Source organism: Lucilia cuprina, chromosome 4 (genome assembly GCF_022045245.1).
Source record: "Lucilia cuprina isolate Lc7/37 chromosome 4, ASM2204524v1, whole genome shotgun sequence".
NCBI classification, from domain to species: Eukaryota; Metazoa; Arthropoda; class Insecta; order Diptera; family Calliphoridae; genus Lucilia; species Lucilia cuprina.
The window spans coordinates 46,648,266-46,668,871 of NC_060952.1; the positions used below are offsets into that span (position 1 = coordinate 46,648,266).

The 20,606-nt window shown below is 30.1% G+C and overlaps 3 protein-coding genes across 4 annotated transcripts in view; 1 reads left to right on the top strand and 2 right to left on the bottom strand.

The window, feature by feature from the left end:
• Positions 1 to 1,350: 1,350 nt before the first annotated feature.
• LOC111677195 lies at positions 1,351 to 7,877 on the bottom strand. Its single transcript, XM_023438283.2, has 2 exons — positions 3,068 to 7,877; positions 1,351 to 2,722 (listed from the first exon to the last, which is right to left on the bottom strand). Exons 1-2 carry the CDS (start codon positions 7,779 to 7,781, stop codon positions 1,506 to 1,508), a joined length of 5,931 nt encoding a protein of 1,976 aa, XP_023294051.2. The 5' UTR covers positions 7,782 to 7,877; the 3' UTR covers positions 1,351 to 1,505.
• A 4,988-nt stretch (positions 7,878 to 12,865) lies between these two features.
• Positions 12,866 to 20,606, top strand: part of LOC111679981 (probable ATP-dependent RNA helicase spindle-E) — a 52,297-nt gene continuing 44,556 nt past the window's right edge. The window contains exons 1-2 of one of the 2 annotated variants that reach the window (XM_046948590.1): positions 12,866 to 13,114; positions 13,178 to 13,444. In XM_046948590.1, the coding sequence (XP_046804546.1) occupies positions 12,962 to 13,114; positions 13,178 to 13,444 (420 nt within the window). In that variant the 5' untranslated portion in view covers positions 12,866 to 12,961. Of the gene's footprint in view, positions 13,115 to 13,177; positions 13,445 to 20,606 lie in introns of those variants that run through there. The other variant, XM_046948591.1, reaches the window with a different exon arrangement.
• On the bottom strand, positions 13,291 to 14,685 carry LOC111677197 (snRNA-activating protein complex subunit 1). The gene has a single exon (XM_023438285.2). The coding sequence runs from the start codon at positions 14,640 to 14,642 to the stop codon at positions 13,569 to 13,571; it is 1,074 nt and encodes a 357-aa protein (XP_023294053.2). The 5' UTR covers positions 14,643 to 14,685; the 3' UTR covers positions 13,291 to 13,568.

The following is a 20,606-nucleotide window of genomic DNA, read 5'->3' on the forward strand; positions in this document are numbered from 1 at the left end:
GTTGAGTCTCGGATGAATGTTTCTTGGTGTTACACACGGAATGACAAACTTATATAATATACAAACTTATTGATGAATAAATTTTTAATTTAGGCTCGGGTTCAGAAAAAAATGATTTCTTCATTGCTAAACGAAGGTTGGCTAAAGCGATGACAAATAGTAATGGTAAATAATAATACACACCACTAAAAAAGCTCGCAAACTTCGATCTAACTCACCATAAAGTTGAATTAAATGGGATAAAAGGATTTGTAATAATCCCCACATTCCATTTCTTCAAACTTGTGAGTTAAATAGATGATGTTTACAAGTGGCATTAAATATGGCACGAAGGATGTTGATGAGGAGCCGTAGCTGACCCGAAGAATGTATTCCATTCTGCTTGTGTCTTAAAATAACTTTTTTATCTGTATTCTAAAAATACTATTTAACAATTTGAAACATTTCCCTGCCCCAATAAGGAGTTGAACTCGAGCCTGAAATAATAATTATTTATTCATCAATAATAGATTCATAATACAGTTCGAATAGAATTAATTGCCCATATGTTGTAGTTAATATATGCTTATACTCTGTTACTCGTGTTATCTCAAATGTCTGTCTATCCGTAATTTTAGAAAGTATCACAGGTCATTTTTATAATTAGAATTAAAATAATTTTGGTTTAAATAATATTTCCACCAAATTTTATTAAAATCGGATTTTGTCTTTAAAAATTTTGTAACAATTTTTTGAAATTTTAATGATTAAAAACACTGTGGTTTACATTAATATTGACAAAAAAATTAAATCCAAATGTGTATATTAGAGATAGTTGAATGTTTAGTCTAATTTAAATGAAATTTAGTGGAAATATATTTCTGACTTTTTACTTATGTCGAAATATTTTTTTAAATTATATTCATATTTGTGACCTGCGAACCCATCGGAAATTTCGAATAGAAGGACATTGTACTATGTACTTTTAGAAATTAATTATGTATTTTTTTTCTTACAATTTAATGAGTTAAAAAATTTATTATGGGATTTTGTATTATATGTGCCCATTTCTCCTATTAGTTTGAATATAATTTAAGTAAAATTAGTTGTATTCTTATATCTTAGAAACTATTAGATCTAGAATCTTCAAATTCTACATGAAGATCTTTGACATTCATATGAACATTTAGAGAATAACAGCGGACTTTCAATGGGGGCTTGGCGCCTCCTATATGAATTAAATACAAAATTTCGTGTATCTGAGAAACTATTAGATTTGTTTAAAATGTTCATCGATTACATTAAAATCTTAATTAACGTTCGGAAAAATTGACGAATTGTAACAAATTGTATATCTGGAAAACTATTACATTTTGAATCTTCAAAATTATTAAGTGGGTTTTTTTATTTATATTGCTTTTAGGGTAGCAAAACACACTGGGAATAGCATGTGTACATAAAATGAAATATTACATTTCTTAAGACTAATTAGTCGATATTTAATTTTCATATAATTTAAATTTTTACTAGTTATTAAATATCTTAAATATAATATTCAAAATATTTAACAGATCATTCGAAAATTCAATATTCCTATCATTTTCATCTTCTGTACTTGTGAGATTTTCCCTGAGCAACCTGAGATGCTTGGCTAATTTAGTGCCACGAATTATAGCGACAAATTTTACGCCACCTGAAATCAGTTTCCATAAAGCTACACACACAACAAATTGCTCTTCAACTGAATTTGTAATTGGTTGTGACACGATCTCATTAACGGTAAATATAAAATCGGTGGATGTTATAAGCGGCGACCGATTGCTACTTAAGAAAGCCATATTACGTAAAATGCGCAATGATATTAGTCGTCTAGCACAACATGGTGTCGACTTGTTTACAACAGAACACAAAGCGTTTAAATGATGTGATGACGCTCCTTCATCATAACGCGAGAATAGTTCCCAAAACTGAAGCCATGCGAGTACTATTTCCAATTTTAATTGTGGAGCTTTAGGATTGAAGGGGTGAAGGCTGTCAAATATATCCAATGCGTGAATTTTGTTAAGAGCTGTTCTTCCTTCGATGCATGAAGAACAATTCATCAGAACACGTAAGCCAGCAGAAATAAGTTGACTACAACCTGTGCTGTTGGCCTTAATTTTTAATGTATCAGCAGTCATCATTTTTGCGACCAACTGGAGAACAGAATGCGGAAATTGACCATTATTGAGAGTAGAAAACTGTTTACAAACTACAAGTGAACGCTCGCTCAAAAACGAACAAACTTGCAAAACTGTTAATTTCAAATCATTTGAATGCGCCAACCAGGGCCAGATTTGTATTAAGATTTTACTGTATTCCACTGCTAAAGCGTTATCTGTAATCATCATTGCTGGCGATGAGTACCAAGTGAGCAAAAGCTTTAACAAAAGCTGAAGATTTTTTATAACCGCTATTTTCTTATTCTCCCCGTATCGTTTAACATATGCCGTACAGGATGTTGTTGCAAATTCATCAAGAAAATTTTTTAAAATCTTCACTATTTTATCCTGCAACTTGAGGTTTTGTGCAGTTTCCTGAGCGATTTGAGATTGTTTTAAGAGTAGGGAAAGTGTTTCGGTGACATGTTGCTGGTTTGCATTAGGAGGCGCTGTAAATGTACACACTTTTATCGGATAAAGATGTGTAAAAAGTCGAATTAGTAATATGCAAATATGCTCCGTAATCGATGATTTAGTTGCTTCTAAATAAAAATAAACAAATTATGTGATTAATTTGGATTTCAAGTCGTCATGTCACTGAAATAGTTTTACTATTACATATATGGTCTGTTCTGTAAATAGAATAGTTTTGAAACCCCGAATAAATTGTTTGATGTTTTGCAAATTATTTGGTTTGGTATCATTCCAATTTAAGTTTGGAACTCAAATTTGTTTAAAAGGAAACTTTATTAAAAGCTTCGTTTACTCGGTTTTAAAACGAGAAATGTGTGTTTGTTTTAAAAAGAAGCATTTTTTCGGATTCCGTTTACAGAAAAGACACGTATTTAATGAATAAAAGTAAAATATAAAAAAGGAAAAGTACTTGCCTTTAATCGAAATTTGTTCATGCATTTCTTTTTTGGTGACATTTTCGTGTTTATCCTTATCGGGTTTCTTTTTTCCCAAGTACTCATTATTTTCCTTATTTTCACTTTCAAAATTTCCATTACATTTAATAGTTTTAATTGAAACACTTTTACTTTCAAGTAATGTTAGAATATGATTACTAAGATCATTATCTATTTCAGGTTGTGATTTAATCAAGAGGAAACTTAAAACAGCTAGTGATACCACTTGTAAACGTGTATTGAGTTTTTTAACGCTGAGAGCATCATGCAGAAGTTTAACAATATCAGTGGAATAGTTCTGCAGTTTGACCAAAAGCTGTTCTAGGGCTATTGAATCTTTACATAGTACCAAAAACAGTTGTAACATGTTAATAACACTGTAGGTTTGGTCGGATGTGACCACAATTTCAAATAATATTTCACAATAACATTTAAGCCATACAGCATCACGACAAACCGTACGTTGTAAGAAAACGAAATTGTTAGAGTAACACATAGTATATAAACAGCAAATGTGGCCTACCATATTTATGTATCCTAAATTTTTTGAAATTGGCGGAGGCAGTTTAAGTATTTCATATAATTTGAACAATAGTGATTTCGTACAAAGTTCTTTAAGAAAAGCAGGCGATCGTAGCGATAGTTCAATACAAACAAGTGAATAGCAGCTAATGAGTTCACATGTAGCTACATTTGTTGTGGATATATCAAAGTTAATTGAAAACTCCTTCTCCAGTATACAAGCAGACGTAGTAAGAGATTCGGTCGCAAAACGTATAAAGTTATGCCGTTCAACAAGTTTTTCTATTTCTTCAACTTGTCCTTGTGAGCGAATCAGAATAGCTAATAATTGACCGGCCATTTGACGAACGCATATAGCTTCTTCCGCATCCAATAAAGTGCTGAGACAACAAGCTACAAATCCTCCAGGCAAATAAGAGAGTTCATTCACCAGCAATTCAGGCCCAGAAACATCAGAACTTTTGTTTTCCGTCTCCAAGCATTCAATGGCTTTAGTTTTTGCTGTTACATTTAATATGCACCATGACAATGTTCGCACTTCAACATCATTATGTCCACATAAGCCACTTAAATACTTAACAAAACCTGCAGTCAGACGAAAATTTTCTGTAGGTCTCCGCATTTGATTACTTAATTGTAAAATGGCCAAAAAACAATCCCGATGCCATTGAGCTCCAGTTTGTGTAAATGATTTCAGAGCCAAAGAAAGTTGTGCAAATCGCCGACAGTAGAAAAATAGTAGTTGATCAGGCATATCCAATTGGCAGGAGCTCAAAGCTACCATGAGAGAAAGCAAACAGCGGACACGCTGTAAATCACGTATTTCAAAAAACTGCAAGCAACGTTCAATAACCAGATCAAGCAAATTACTATATAAGGTACTACATTCGGATCCATTGAAATGTTTTTCAAAGTCATTCTTATGTTTAAATACAAGTAGTCGTAGAAGAATTGTAATTTTGTTGTATATTCGCAAAGGAATTTCTTCACGCTGAGTTAACAATGTAACAAGGGCATGGCGTGGATCTTTAAACAAAATTTTAAAAATCTCTAAAGCCACTAGTAGCAGAGGAATTTTCAAACTTATAATAGTAATATCTAGTAAATGTTCGTATAATTCTAGATCATTGTTATTACCTGGTGGCATTTGTAAATACCTCTTCAAAATTCCATTTAGTTCTTGGCAAAACTCGTCACTCACCAAAAATGTATCTTTAATTGTAGGTACCACCAATTGTTGTTTAAGAAGAAGAAAAGCTTGTATTAAAGATCTGTGGTCTGTCGCATTCGAAGCTGCTTTTATTAAACGATGGAGTGACACACCAGGTTGCGTAGCCCGAATGAACCGAACATCTTGACTAGTCAATTTAAGATCGTGCCTAATATCCAAATGTGATAGAAAAGATAAAGATTTTTGATTGACATTTGAAAGTCCTTTAAAACATGTTGATGCAACAACCATTCTCCAGTATTGTGTTTCTTCCAAAGCGGTAGCAAACATTGTAGACAACTTTTCTGGCTCTTGATGAATTTTATTTGATAGGGCAGAACACAACTTTATATCCACTGGAATTTGGATGTTACCCAATATTAGGGGTCCTTCTATACCGTTCTCTGTACATATAAGCTGTGTTGAGAACAGCAACTGAAATAAACACATTGTTGCATCTTGACGCACCTGAATATCATGATGAAACAGCATTAGGGCTCTTAAAAGTAACACATAAATATTGGGAGTCTCAGCTAATTCACAACGAACTGATGAGTCATATAACATTATTTTATTTAAAATGCTGATGGCAGGCACTGCAGCATCTGGATAATCTAATGACGAGGACTGATGCAAAGCATTTTCCAATGCCTTCAATATTAAGTAGCAAGCACCTACACTACACAGTTCGGCAGTAATGCGCCAATTACAACACAAGACATTTATTTGCATTAGGGTGGTTTTGCGTATTAATGGCTCCACATCTGGAGAATCCAACAACTCCAGTAAATTATTTAAAGAAGTCATAACATCAGATCTTACTGGTAAACGATCGCTGAAAATGTTTCGAAATTCCCTAGGTGTACTTTGGAGGCAAATATCATTGGGTAATGTATCACTTATTTCAATAAGATTTGGAGCATACTTTTCAGCATCCTTTAAACAGTTTAGGGAGTAAATTAATCTTGTTAGGGCTTCTGAACGTCTATCTGCATTCGAATGAAATAGAAATCCTAAATTTCCCTGCAAAACGCTGACATAAGGTAGCTGCCTTAAGTCAGGATCATAAAGTTTAAGAAGCAAATCCATCATCTTCTCCGAAAGAGTACAACAACTAAGCAGTGGCAGTAAAGGCACTACTATCGACAAAAGATTCCACCAATTGGAACCAAATAATGTTTGAGATTGTAATAACAGTTCCAATATTTGGGAGCAATTATTTCTAATTCTATCACAAGAACTTTCAAAACTATCATTTACCAACTGAACTAAAAGTTCTGTACTTAATGGTACACCAATTATATGAGCTTTTAAAAGTTCCGCATTTGAGCATTCCATGACATAACGTTCTCCAGTCATCAGGCAACCCACATGCCTTTTAAATGCACCACTTAGTTTGTCATATACGTGCAATTTTAATGGCATAAAAGTAAGGTTTAGCAATTTCAGTAGTAAGTCAATAGCTTGTTCCTTCAGTTTGTCATTTGATCGGTAAAAATAAATATCTTGGACAACAGCACCAAAGAGTACATCAATTAACTGTTTACTTTGCAACATATCTAAAACTTGGTAGACATGTTGCCCTTCTTTTATTATATCGCTACCGGACATTTCCGATCTATTAATTAACATTTGTATAGAAGTTTTGAAAGAGCGCTCATACAATTTCAGAATTTGATACTTTTCCTTCATTGATTTATCGTCCTTAAGTACAAGAGCTTCTGTGAGTTCATGTCGTGTACCGTAGAAACATTTCATAGTATAATCTCGCAATATAGGTTCAATTACTTCCATACCTTTTAGAGGATTACGTACTGTAGTTACTCGAACAACATCTTGTAACATAAACATTAAAAGCATTTGGTGTAGACGGAGTCGAGCACAATGATCTGTCTCGGCATACTTGACACTTAAATTGGCCACAATTGTAGCAACTTTACACAAGAATAAAATTTCCACAATTCTGTCTATCTTTTGTATTAGATTTAAAATCATAAAAATGACCTCCCACACAAATGGAGAAACAGTGCCTTGAGATGATTGCGATTCCAAGTGGAAAACGCTAGCTTCCAAAAGTTCTGCTAAAGCTATTTCATACTTGAGTTGACAAGGCGTTTGAGAATTTTTTAACATTTTGTTTTTTTCACTATATGCCGTCGACTTTCTACGCATTTTAATGCGTTTTTCAAATATATTAAGAAATTGTAATAATGCCGAAGCCACAACATCCATTGAAATATCTTGATTTTCACATTTGCGCTTGTCATAAATATGTAGAAGATTCTGAAATATATGCGGCGCCTGCAGGAGATATTCCGCTGGATAATCTATCATAGTTAGTTCCAAATGTTGTACTGCATTTTCAATTTCAAGAGTTGTTGCAAACTTATTTATTAAAATATCCGATACAAATTTCATTGAAGTATAATCTGATGGTGACGGATATGACCAAGCTAACTCGTAATCATTCAGGTTATCACTTTCCACTTTTACATTAATTTTCATATTGTCAGCGGATTCAATTAAGTCTTCCAAATTCACTGAGTGCTTATTAATTCCAGTATTTTCTTTTGTAAGAGTGCGTTTTTTTAAAAATTCTTTCATTTCATTAATAGTTTTGAACTCTTCACTATGACCATCGAATAAGGTTTGAATTTTTCTCAATTCTTTTATAAATCTTTCTGATCCTATTTTGTCAATAGCTATGGAACCGTATGCTGGAGATTTTAATACAGATTTTAATAAATTTAATACTTTTAGTGGTTGCTGGATGGGAAACAAGCCAAACCAGCGTATCAATTGTTTACATAATTCACCAGGCTTGAATTCAATAGTTCCATTATGCGCCAGCGCTCGATTTAGTTTTGATGAAAGTTGTTCCAAAGTACGTAAACGGATTTCTAAAGAATCGTGATTTAGTTTATTTAAAGTGTCTCGATTTATCTTTATCGACGACATCATTTCCAAACTAATGTTAGTCTTAAAATTAAATCCAATTAAATGTAAACAATGAAATTATAATTATGTTTCAAAAAAGCGCCAACAAGAACTTGTGCCGACAAAAATTTACAGCGTCGTCAAAAACTAAAAGTTTGGGCGGCGGGTTGAAATAGATTTTTAGGGTATAATGAATGAAAAAAAGAATCAGCATTGAACTGTCAAAACGAATTACGAATGTGTAGTGGAAACGAGTTAATTAGCTATTTTAATCGTTCCAATTGGGAATATAGCTAAATGTTCATATCAAGATATATTAATTATAAGGTAGTGTTATCAGAACAGCTGATCGTTTTTTGCTACTATGTTCATTTTTCGCCGTGGTGTAGAATTAATGTCAAACTTTGTTTACATTTTGTAAATGTCAAACTTTGTTTTCATTTTGTTAATGACAAATTTGTGATTAAAGTCAAGATATATTAATTAATTAATTAACAAACTTACTCACCTTAGCACCAAAACGATACCTAAGACATAGATATACATACCAGAGCACATAGACATCCACCGGCAAACGACTGCCTGATTCTTTATAGGTAATATGATGTTTGTGGAATATTATTTGTACTTTAATTCCATTTGATATTTATAATTTTATATAAATGACAATAATTGGTAACAGCTCATTTGTAGAATTTTTGCTGAAATATTTTGCTTTCAATCCTTTTGAAAACGTTATTTAAAGACAAAATTTATGCTGTTAAATTCGTTTATGATTTAAAACCAATAATAATACTACACAAAATTAGTTTTATTTTTAAAAACATCAAATTAAATTACAAACAGATTCAAATTTATAAACATTTTTTGTTTAAAAAAAATTCGCTTTGATTTATTTGTCAGCTGTTTTTGACATTTTTCCCTGACAGCCAATTCGCCTTCAAGTGCAGGCACAATGTCAAACTACATATAAAAAAATATAACCAATTCGCTCGGTATTCTGAATTCGCCGATGACTCTACCTTATAAAATTAATATACCTTAGTTCATATGATACAGTTTCAAATTTTAAAACTATTATGTAAATGAAAAACGTAAATACCTACAAATTTTAATAATAATTGAGATTTAACCCATTTACGGTCGCTGTACCAATTTGGGAACACTTAGTTTTTAATCAAAGTATAACAAGTAGTCCGACTCTTTGACAGCAGTACCTAACTCAAAGCATGTGTTAGTGAAAAAGTAAGTACCTAACTCTAAATATGTGTTAGTAACAAAAATGTGTATGCATTGATGCATTCCAAACACACAGAGTTTTATAAAAAAGTTACAATTTTAAATTTGTTGGAATTTTCAATACCAAAAATTGAAACTCTGTTTGAAAATTAAAATTCAACAACAACAAAAATGAAATGTAAAAAATTAAAAAAATATTTTTTTTTCCAGTTTAGGAAAATTAAAGAAAATTTTGTATGAAAAGTGAGATAAAATTATTTTAAAAAATTACAGATTTTTTGTGCACAACCGTAATTTCGCGTACAATCCTTAAAAGTTGCCAAAAAAGTAAGTTAAACATTTGAGGGTTTTGGCAAGTTTAAATTTCTCACAAGAGAGTCGAATTCACACGACTCTCGTAGATGTGAGAGAGTAATTTCTTGTATCTGAGATTCGGACTACTTGTCATACTTTGTTTTTAACGCTGTATTAAAAAATGGTTAACTCTGGTTTATTTATTTTGGCATTATTGAGTAGTTGAAAGTGCTCTAAATGAATATTAAATCAAACAATTTTACTATATTTATTGTTATTGTTGTAATAATCTATTAAAAATCAGTGGCTGTATTAAAAAAACGTTTAACTTTGGTTTATTTATTTTGGCATTATTGAGTAGTTGAAAATGCTCTGAATGAATATTAAATCAAACAATTTTACTATATTTATTGTTATTGTTGTAATAATCTATTAAAAATCAGTGGCCACAACTATACTTAAAGAAAGTTACAAACTTAATTTGTTATATTTTAAACAAGGAATTCCAATTACAACAAACAGTCTAAAAGTAATGTGATAACATAATAATGCCTGGTAAAAAAGCAACCTACTGAAAAACGAAATCCCCTCTTATGTCCGAATTACTAATAATTCTTTTACATTCCTAATTTTTACATAATTAAAATTAATATACATGAAGGCTGTAAATGGGTCATCCTGTCATTTCTTAATTTTAAAGTTATTCTGTTTATTAGTATACATTCTTATATTATAGATTCATTTAATTACCTTTGAATAACACAATTCAAATCTTCTTTATATTTTTCTTAAATTCAATTTGTAGCAGGACGCCATCAAAACATTGTATCGAAACACAATTTATGACAAATAAGAATCATTGTTTTATCGATAGTAAAAATATTTACTCATTTCAAGTTTTATCTTATTTATCAACATTTTATGTTTTGGATACTTATAAGACTCGTAATAAAAACAACCGATGTTTAATATAATTGACCCTACCCTTATATAATCTTACGTGACGTCTTTAAAAGTCAAGACGTATAGTATCAACAGAAATGTACAAAAAATGTTTTCATCGAAAAAATAACATTTTATTTCAAAATAAAAAAGAACAAATAATTTTAAATTTATTGGTATTTAATAAATATATAAATACAATATAAACCCCCAATATCTTAATGTTATATTCAATCGTAAGGATAAATTGACAGTTTTCATACAAAAAATATTTTAACAGGCAGAATATCTACAGGTTAAATGATAATCGGAGATGGAGTAAACGGGGTTAAGTTTGTATTTGGCCCTTTGGGCCAAATAGACTACACAAGCGGTTTGACAAACATACTAGTATTTTACGTTTGTGCAAGCCTGTTGTGTAGTGTATGAGGGTGTTTCGTGTTTGCACAAATGCTTGCGGTTTGCTTGTACAAAAATTTAAATATTTTGATTTTTACACAAACATATTGAATATTTGTCAAACCGTTTGTATTTTTTATATTCATAAATAACCAATTTTTTACAATATTTATATTTGGAAGAAAAATTTACATCTGGATCTTTGCAAGTCCAAAAAACGTAAAAAATCGGCGTTTGTACTAGCAATGTTTGTGTAGTGTGTGTAGAAATGAAAAAGTATGTTTGTCAAGCCGCTTGTGTAGCCTATTTGGGCCTTAATTTTATTTTCTTTATAGGACAGCCTTTTTTTCGAAAATTTGAATCTCATAATCGAGTATGCCCAGTGGATACGCCTCTAAGAGGTTTATGCAAATCTAGTGGACTTATGAAAAGACGATTTTTTCGACGCACATAAAGAAACAACCCGACGAAAAATAAAACAAACCGTAACAGCTGTTTTATCAAAATAAACATTTTTTGGTGTGGTTAGTTATTTTTGTTTACAAATATGTGTTTCTGCACGTGGAAAAGACGCAAAAACTCGTTTTCATTATTTACATTTTCAATATGTGTTTATGCACGTGGAAAAAATTCAAAAAAATTGATTTTCATGATTTACATTAAAAAAATTTTTTTGATCAATTAAAATATGTATATAAATGTGGAAAGGAACAAATCTGATAAAATATAAATATATTTGGGATTATATCGTTACAGAATGCCTTTTAATAAAAAACATTAAAAAAATGTTACTATGGCCGTATATATAAAATGATATATAACTGCTATCGGACGATCTTGTGCACGATAAAAACCTATATAGAACTTTAAGTTGGAAATGTAGAAATCAGATGGCATAAATTTTTTTCCGGATTTCATCGTTCTAGGGTGTGTACTACAACAACAAACTTTTTTTTACAAAAAATGCTATTATGGCCGTGTATATAAAATGATATAAAAGTGCTATCCTAATAATAATAACATTTTTTGCTATTTACAAAAAATGTTATTATGGCCGTATATATAAAATGATATATATCATTATATATATGGCCATAGTAACATTTTTTGTAAACAAAAGTTTGTTGTTGTAGTACACACCCTAGAACGATGAAATCCGGAAAAAAATTTATGCCATCCGATTTCTACATTTCCAACTTAAAGTTCTATATAGGTTTTTATCATGCACAAGATCGTCCAATAGCAGTTATATATCATTTTATATATACGGCCATAGTAACATTTTTTGTAAAAAAAAGTTTGTTGTTGTAGTACACATCCTCGAACGATGAAATCCGGAAAAAAATTTATGCCATCCCATTTCTACACTTCCAACTTAAAGTTCTATATAGGTTTTTATCGTGCACAAGATAGTCCGATAGCAGTTATATATCATTTTATATATACGGCTATAGTAAAATTTTTTGAATGTTTTTTTATTAAAAGGCATTCTGTAACGATATAATCCCAAATATATTTATATTTTATCAGATTTTTTCGTTTCCACATTTATATACATCTTTTAATTGATCAAAAATATTTTTTTTATGTAAATCATGAAAATCAATTTTTTTGAATTTTTTCCACGTGCATAAACTCAAATTGAAAATGTAAATAATGAAAACGAGTTTTTGCGTCTTTTTCACGCGCAGAAACACATGTTTGTAAACAAAAATAACTCAACACACAAAAATGTTTATTTTGATAAAACAGCTGTTACGGTTTGTTTTTCGTCGGGTTGTTTTCTTTATGTGCGTATTTTTTCGACTTGTTTCATTTAATTAAAAGTCGACTTTTTGACTTTTCGACTTTAAGTATCCGACTATTATAGAATTTTCGACTTTTCCGACTTTTTTCGACTTATGGACCTTTTTTGACTTTCAGACTTTTCGACTTTTATTAGCAAAGTCGACTTTTCGACTTTTTTTACAGACGACAGTCGAGTTATCTACTTTTTTGGAACAAAATACTCAACTTCGACTTTTTTTCGATAAAAAGTCGATTGTTCGAAAGTCGATTTATAGAACCCTAGTAGATTTGAAGCCAGCATAAAAATTGTCGATCATAAATGGTTAAAAAGTTATTTTTAAATTGAGTAATATTAACCGGCGTCAATATGATCTGCTCTGTTCTCTATTTGTCAATGAACTTGTTTATTTTTTTTTGTTAAAAACAGCTTCAGAGAATTTGCAATAAAACAAAAAAACTAATATTTTCTTTGGAGTTTCAGTGTTTTTTTTAACTTTTGTGTTTAATGAAATAAAAAGAAAAAAGTCTTTTTATTGAATAAGATGGATGAAATTGAGGATTTTTTTAATATATCAAAAGATTTTAAACGTGTAAGTGCTCCTGTCCCCAAACCTATTGTTGAAGATGCGCCATCAACAAGTGCTAAAGTCAAGCGAGAACATGGAATATCTGAAAGTGCTAGCAAATACAGGAAGGTAATATCCTTTATCTTCTATTTTTGATCCAAATGTATATATGTATATAAAATATAATTGTAGTTGGACAAATCTGACGACAGTGAATATTCATATTTTAAAAAGGAAGTTCTGCCAGAGGATTTGGGTATTCAAAGTGATGAAGACGATGATGTGGTAGATTATCCAAAAAACCAAATAAACGACCCGATCTATAGTCGTTACGAATTCAATTTAGAAAGAGATACATCTTTACCAATACATGATGCTAAAGATGAAATCATTAATAGTATTCGCAAGAATCCCGTTATAATACTACAGGGTGACACTGGATGTGGAAAAACAACACAGGTAAATTAAAAAAGACGTGTTTTATTTATAACGCGTTTTTATATTTTATGTATAATATATGTAGATATTTACCATTACCAAAAATTGTAATTATACACACATTTGTCGTATCTATAACAATTATTTAGACAATTTCAAGCCCATAATTTTCGCTACTACTTTCAAGCTGTTCTGCCTCAAAACTTTCCTGCGTTGCTGAATTATCCTCATCCGTTGACGAGTTTCTAAGATCATCTGACATGTGCTCTGGTAGCTTTTGTGTCATAATGTTTCTAGCTGTTGGTCTACCAATGTGTTTATTCTTCTCTTGTAGAGAATTTTCTTCAACTGGCGATTCCTCATCTTCTGTTGCAAAGTCATACCTACCAGCTGCTTTTCTCTTAAGTTCTTTTCTTTTTTCGTCGTAGTTTGTTGATTTTGTAAGTGGCGACGGTTTGTTTTCGATTTCTTTATCCTCTAAAATATTGCGTACACTTTTCAAAGCATCCTGGATACCTTGAAATATTTTGGTAGATGTGAGAGCTTTTGCTGACTTATCAATACCAACAAGGGATTCCTTAGTTTTATTATATTTTTCTTCAAGTGCCACCATATCCGTTAAAGATTTTTCGGTTTCGGCAATGGTCATAAGTTTTTGCTTTAACTTTACTCTTACAACTTCATCAGATTTAATTCCGTTATGAATGTTATACAGTCGGTCATAATCAACTAAATTTTCAAGACCAACGTCATAATCTAAAGTATTAAAACGAAAAGCATCTTCCTTATATAATTTAAAGAACATATACCGCACTTCATCCGTCATCGCATTCTTCGGTAGAGTTTCAATAAATCTTACGAAATCTTGCCATGTCTCACAACTCATTAGTATTTTAACATATTGTTTTGTAGGTTGTTTGAAATAAACAGCGTACATGAGATACATGCCCCCAATACGTCGAAGAAATTGACTTTCATCATTATGTTCAAATGCAAGTTTACCCAATGCGTCTTTGGCACATACAATACGCTTAGCCAGATGTAAAATTGCTTTAGTAGTTTGCATAACTTCTATGACTGTTGTTTGAATTGCATAAATATGTTGAAACATCGCATTTCGCCATTGTTCACAAAAGGATTTAAAATTAGGGTTAGTACTATCGACGAATTTGTCAATTAAATTCAAACAATCTTCATAAATAGCAAGTTCAATTTCCATGTTAATTCTGTTTGTTTATATCGTTATTGAAAAGTGATGCCGGACAGATTGCAAATGATGTTGCCATATTACTTTGTGAAATACACATACAAAAATTTTTGGCTCTGATTATATGACTGTTCGCTAGAGTGGTCCAAAAAAAAAAACGAAGTTGCGAATTTTGTACGCCCCTCCCCTCTAGAATTGTTCTCTTGGTTGTGAAACTATATCATACAAAATTTAGTCTGATAGGATAACGTTAACAGGTGCTCTAAAGCAGGGTTCTATAGTTGAAACAAAAAGTCGACTTTTCGACCTTTTTCTTTTGGTTAAAAGTCGACTTTTTGCATTTTATGAAAAGTCGACTTTTCGACTTTTTTCATTTAATTAAAAGTCGACTTTTAGACTTTTCGACTATAAGTATTTTATACATAATCGACTTTTTGAGCTTTTTCCGACTTTTTCAACTGCTTTCGACTTTTTTCGTCTTTTTGATTTTTTTCGACTTTTTTCGACTTTTTACGACTTTTTTCGACTTATTGACTTTTTGCATTTTATGAAAAGATGACTTTTCGATTTTTTTCATTAAATTAAAAGTCGACTTTTAGACTTTCTGACTATAAGTTTTTTTAAATAGTCGACTTTTCGACTTTTTCCGACTCTTCGATTTTTTTACTTTTTTTGACTTCTTTCTCTTTTTTCCGTCTATTTTTTGACCTTTTTCGAGTTTTCCGACTATTTTAGAGTTTTTTCGATTTATTAAATTTTTAGACTATTTCTGACTTGTTTCTACAATTTTAGAGTTTTCGACTTTTCGACTTTTTACGACTTTTTTCGACTTTCATACTTCTCGACGTTTCGATTTTTTCGACTTTTATTAACAAAGTCGACTTTTCGACTTTTTTCACGGACGATAGTCGAGTTATCGACTTTTTTGGAACAAAATAGTCGACTTCGACTTTTTTCGACAAAAAGTCGATTGTTTGATTATTCGAAAGTCGATTTATAGAACCCTACTCTAAAGTTTCCAAGTGCATTTACAAGGAGAAAATATCGATTTTTTCAGTTTTTGCTCAAATTTGGCTATAAATTTTAAACTTTATTGTAAAGGAATCGTAATATGCACAGAGTAACCATTTTGGAAAGATATAAAACACAAAAATAGTATGAAATCTATAAAAGTTATAGCAATTTTCCCAGGACATTAAGGTAACATGAATTCGAAATGTGACAAAAAATACTTTTTTTGGATATATTATAAAAAAAAACATGTTGTTACTTAAAATATACCTATATTTACTTGGATATTATTTTTTGTCTTTATAAGATAACGCAAACTTGTTCTCAGTTATGATCAAAAAAGTTTAATATTTTAACGGCAGTTTCAAATCTCCAATTTCAGTTTTTTTTGAAACCGTTAAAAAAATTTCAAAATTTTAAGGAAATCTCATGGGGATTTATAGACAATAAATAAGGCTATTAAACGGTAGAAAAATTAAATCAATATTTTCTCCAGATTAAAAAATCGCATTTTCTTAATATTTTACAGAATATGTATTAATTCTTTACTGTGGTACATTTTAAATAAAGTATTTTCCGAGGCTTTATTAATGTCGAACATTCTTTACCCATAAACTCTATAGTTCAAAGGTCAAATTTTTAGATTTTTGTGAATTCTCAGTGTACCATATAATATTTATTTGTGGGCGATATTTATTATTTTTTTTTTTTTTTGTTAAAAGGACACGTATTAAGTGTTTTTCAATTATAATCTACAAAAATTATATCCTCATTGTGTGAAATAGATAAGTTATTTGCGTTAAAAATGTTAAAAAGAAAATAATAAGTCAATTCCGATGTAAAAAATAGTTTAGTTTTAGAACAAGTGTAAATCAATGAAATTCAATTGTGAAATGTTTATCGAAATCATTATAAAATATAAAGTAAAGTACTTAGGTGGTTATCATCACCTAAGGTCCACAAAAGAAACGTTTTTCATATAATACAGATACTTATGTATATTTAGAACCAAAATTAAGAATAACTATCCAGATCCAAGTATACCTATTGTATTTTATTCATAAAATAAATTATTCAAAATATGAGTGGTATACGGTGATTACCCCATACTTAGAGTGGATAGGATGGTACTTAGTGTTAGCTTTATGGAATAAGAATCAATATTATACAATTATAAATAAAATTCAGATAGTACTCCTCAAAAAGATGGGGTTTCCGTAATGTAGTTTTTGTTTCTCAATACAAAATGTCCAAAAAATCCATATTATTTTGTTATTAAATATATACAACTCACTAAACATTTTTTCTAGGTCTAAATACATTGATTTTCTATTTTATCATGTATTCAATTCAAAATTACTTATTATTTTTAATATAAAATCAAAGAAGCGTTAGTTTTATGTTAAGTCAATTTAATTTGATTCTTATAGATTATATAATCGATTAAAAAATGTCTAAATTTTAACGTATCACTACTTAAATATCTAAAAAATTGTTATTTAAATATATAGGAGTGATAAAAATTTGAAATTTTATAAAATAATACAGCAAAATTAAAAAATTAACAAAAAACCTAAAGAAGCAAAATACTTTATTGACTAAAAAAATAACAATACGTTCATATTTTTTTAAAGTATACCAATCGGCTCAGAATCATTTTCTGAGTCGATTTAGCTATGTCCTTCCGTCCGTGTAAACTTTAATCAAACTACATGTCGCAATTTTAAAGATAATTTAATAAAATTTGGTACATACTCTTCTATTGTACCAGGGACGAACCCTATTGAAAATGGTTAAGATCGGTCCATTATTTCACTTAGCCCCCATACAACTGAACATCCGAATAGGGCTTGTAAACCTTGTATTTAAACTACATCTCGCTATTTTGGAAATAATTCGATGAAATTTGGCTTATGATATTCTATTGTACCAGAATTCTCAGTGTACCATATAATATTTATTTGTGGGCGATATTTATTATTTTTTTTTTTTTGTTAAAAGGACACGTATTAAGTGTTTTTCAATTATAATCTACAAAAATTATATCCTCATTGTGTGAAACAGATAAGTTATTTGCGTTAAAAATGTTAAAAAGAAAATAATAAGTCAATTCCGATGTAAAAAATAGTTTAGTTTTAGAACAAGTGTAAATCAATGAAATTCAATTGTGAAATGTTTATCGAAATCATTATAAAATATAAAGTAAAGTACTTAGGTGGTTATCATCACCTAAGGTCCACAAAAGAAACGTTTTTCATATAATACAGATACTTATGTATATTTAGAACCAAAATTAAGAATAACTATCCAGATCCAAGTATACCTATTGTATTTTATTCATAAAATAAATTATTCAAAATATGAGTGGTATACGGTGATTACCCCATACTTAGAGTGGATAGGATGGTACTTAGTGTTAGCTTTATGGAATAAGAATCAATATTATACAATTATAAATAAAATTCAGATAGTACTCCTCAAAAAGATGGGGTTTCCGTAATGTAGTTTTTGTTTCTCAATACAAAATGTCCAAAAAATCCATATTATTTTGTTATTAAATATATACAACTCACTAAACATTTTTTCTAGGTCTAAATACATTGATTTTCTATTTTATCATGTATTCAATTCAAAATTACTTATTATTTTCAATATAAAATCAAAGAAGCGTTAGATTTTATGTTAAGTCAAATTTTAATGAATTCTTATAGATATATAAATCGATTAAAAAATGTCTAAATTTTAACGTATCACTACTTAAATATCTAAAAATTGTTATTTAAATATATAGGAGTGATAAAAATTTGAAATTTTATAAAATAATACAGCAAAATTAAAAAATTAACAAAAAACCTAAAGAAGCAAAATACTTTATTGACTAAAAAAATAACAATACGTTCATATTTTTTTAAAGTATACCAATCGGCTCAGAATCATTTTCTGAGTCGATTTAGCTATGTCCTTCCGTCCGTGTAAACTTTAATCAAACTACATGTCGCAATTTTAAAGATAATTTAATAAAATTTGGTACATACTCTTCTATTGTACCAGGGACGAACCCTATTGAAAATGGTTAAGATCGGTCCATTATTTCACTTAGCCCCCATACAACTGAACATCCGAATAGGGCTTGTAAACCTTGTATTTAAACTACATCTCGCTATTTTGGAAATAATTCGATGAAATTTGGCTTATGATATTCTATTGTACCAGAAACGAAGCCTATTGAAAATGGTTAATTTCGGTCCATTATTTCACCTTGCCCCCATACAACTGAATCCGCCGAATGGGGCTTTTAAGTCCATAGTTATGTTTAATATACTCGTATGTCGACAAAAAGCTACAAAGCCAAGTTCTATACTAGCCTTGATGACCCTCATGAACTCTATAATTATAGCGCCTTATTTGAGCCCCATTTAAAATTTTACTTAAATGTCAACAGCACACTTTTCCTTTGACTCTGTAAGTGTACGGTTGCAAGTACTTTTGAGGTTAAAATTCTGGAAAATTTTGTTGAGAGTCGAATATAAAGTGGAAAATATTTTTTTTGGTTGCTGGACTAACTTTTTATTTCTTTTTTATAAATACTTATAATTTTTTAATTTAACTTTAAGTATTTAAACGGCAAATTACCAGCATTTGTCAAAAGTAAGTGTCTCAGAGGAGCTTTAATGATTTTGAAAATTCATTTTCCAACGTTAAGGAAAAGATATCCAAGTTCGAAAAGAAGGACCGTGAAAAACTTGCTAAGATGAAGAAGAGGATCACGAAAAATTCTAATAAGAAAATCAAAATGTCAAACCCAAAAAAAACCTGAAATTGAAATTGATAATATGGCGGCGGAAACTTGTAATGATGATTATAATGAGGCTGTATCGCAATTTTTTATGCAAACTGACTGTGACACCGATAATCTGAATTCAACTATAAACACTACACCAGGTAATACTGCTGCTGGCACTACTAAAAATGTCGCTGTTCAGCCAATTTAGGAAAATTATGATAATCAAAAAAAAAAAAAAAAATTGGAAGTGTGGGAGTTAATAATGACTATACCATTTTCTATTCACAAGAATATGTTATTTTTTGGAGATAAATGGAAACAGAAGATTGAGAAATTGTATCATTCTTTGGGATCAAATACGTGATTTTAATATTCCTGGTATTAGAATGATTAAGGCAATGGTGTTACTCTTCTTAAAATTTTATTTACAATATTCAGAATGCGATTAATTGTTTGAAAAATGATGATATTAAATGTAAAAAACAGCGCGCCTTTGTACCTAATAGTTTTTTGGAGACCTATAGTGTTATCCGAGATGTTCCAACATTCCTAACTGATGAAGAAATTAGGAAAAATATTCAATCTCCGTTCAAAATTAATTCTGTATGGCACATACTCAGTAAAAATAGGTTTTGCTGGGAATGATTTACCGAATGAAGTAATCCTGAATTATACAGTCTTAAAGGTGGATCAATATTATCCTCCAATTCGACAATACAGAAATTGTAGAAGAATAGGACACACCGAAAATGGCTATAGATCAGCTAAAAGATGTTTGATGTGTGGCAAAGCTGGGGGTTGTAATCCAAGTTGTGGTATTATTAAATGTATTCTGTGCAATGGTGTTGATCATAAATCACATGAAAAGTCCAAATGTTCCAAGTGAATTGAGGAGCAGGATATAAAGAAAATAATGACGATTAAAAAAATTTCTAGAAAAGAAGTAAGAAACACTTATAACACGCAATATAATAGATTCAGTTTACCCGAAAACTATTATGATGATTTTCCTGCTTTATCTGCAACTGAAAATATCATAAATAAAGATGAATAAGTGAACAAACTTTTAGTTAGAAGAGATATAACAGAGTTGCGCGTCAGTCAGATAGGATATGGCAACCTCAGCCTATAAATGAAATAACGGAGGATAATCGCAGAATACGCAAAAACATTCAACCAAT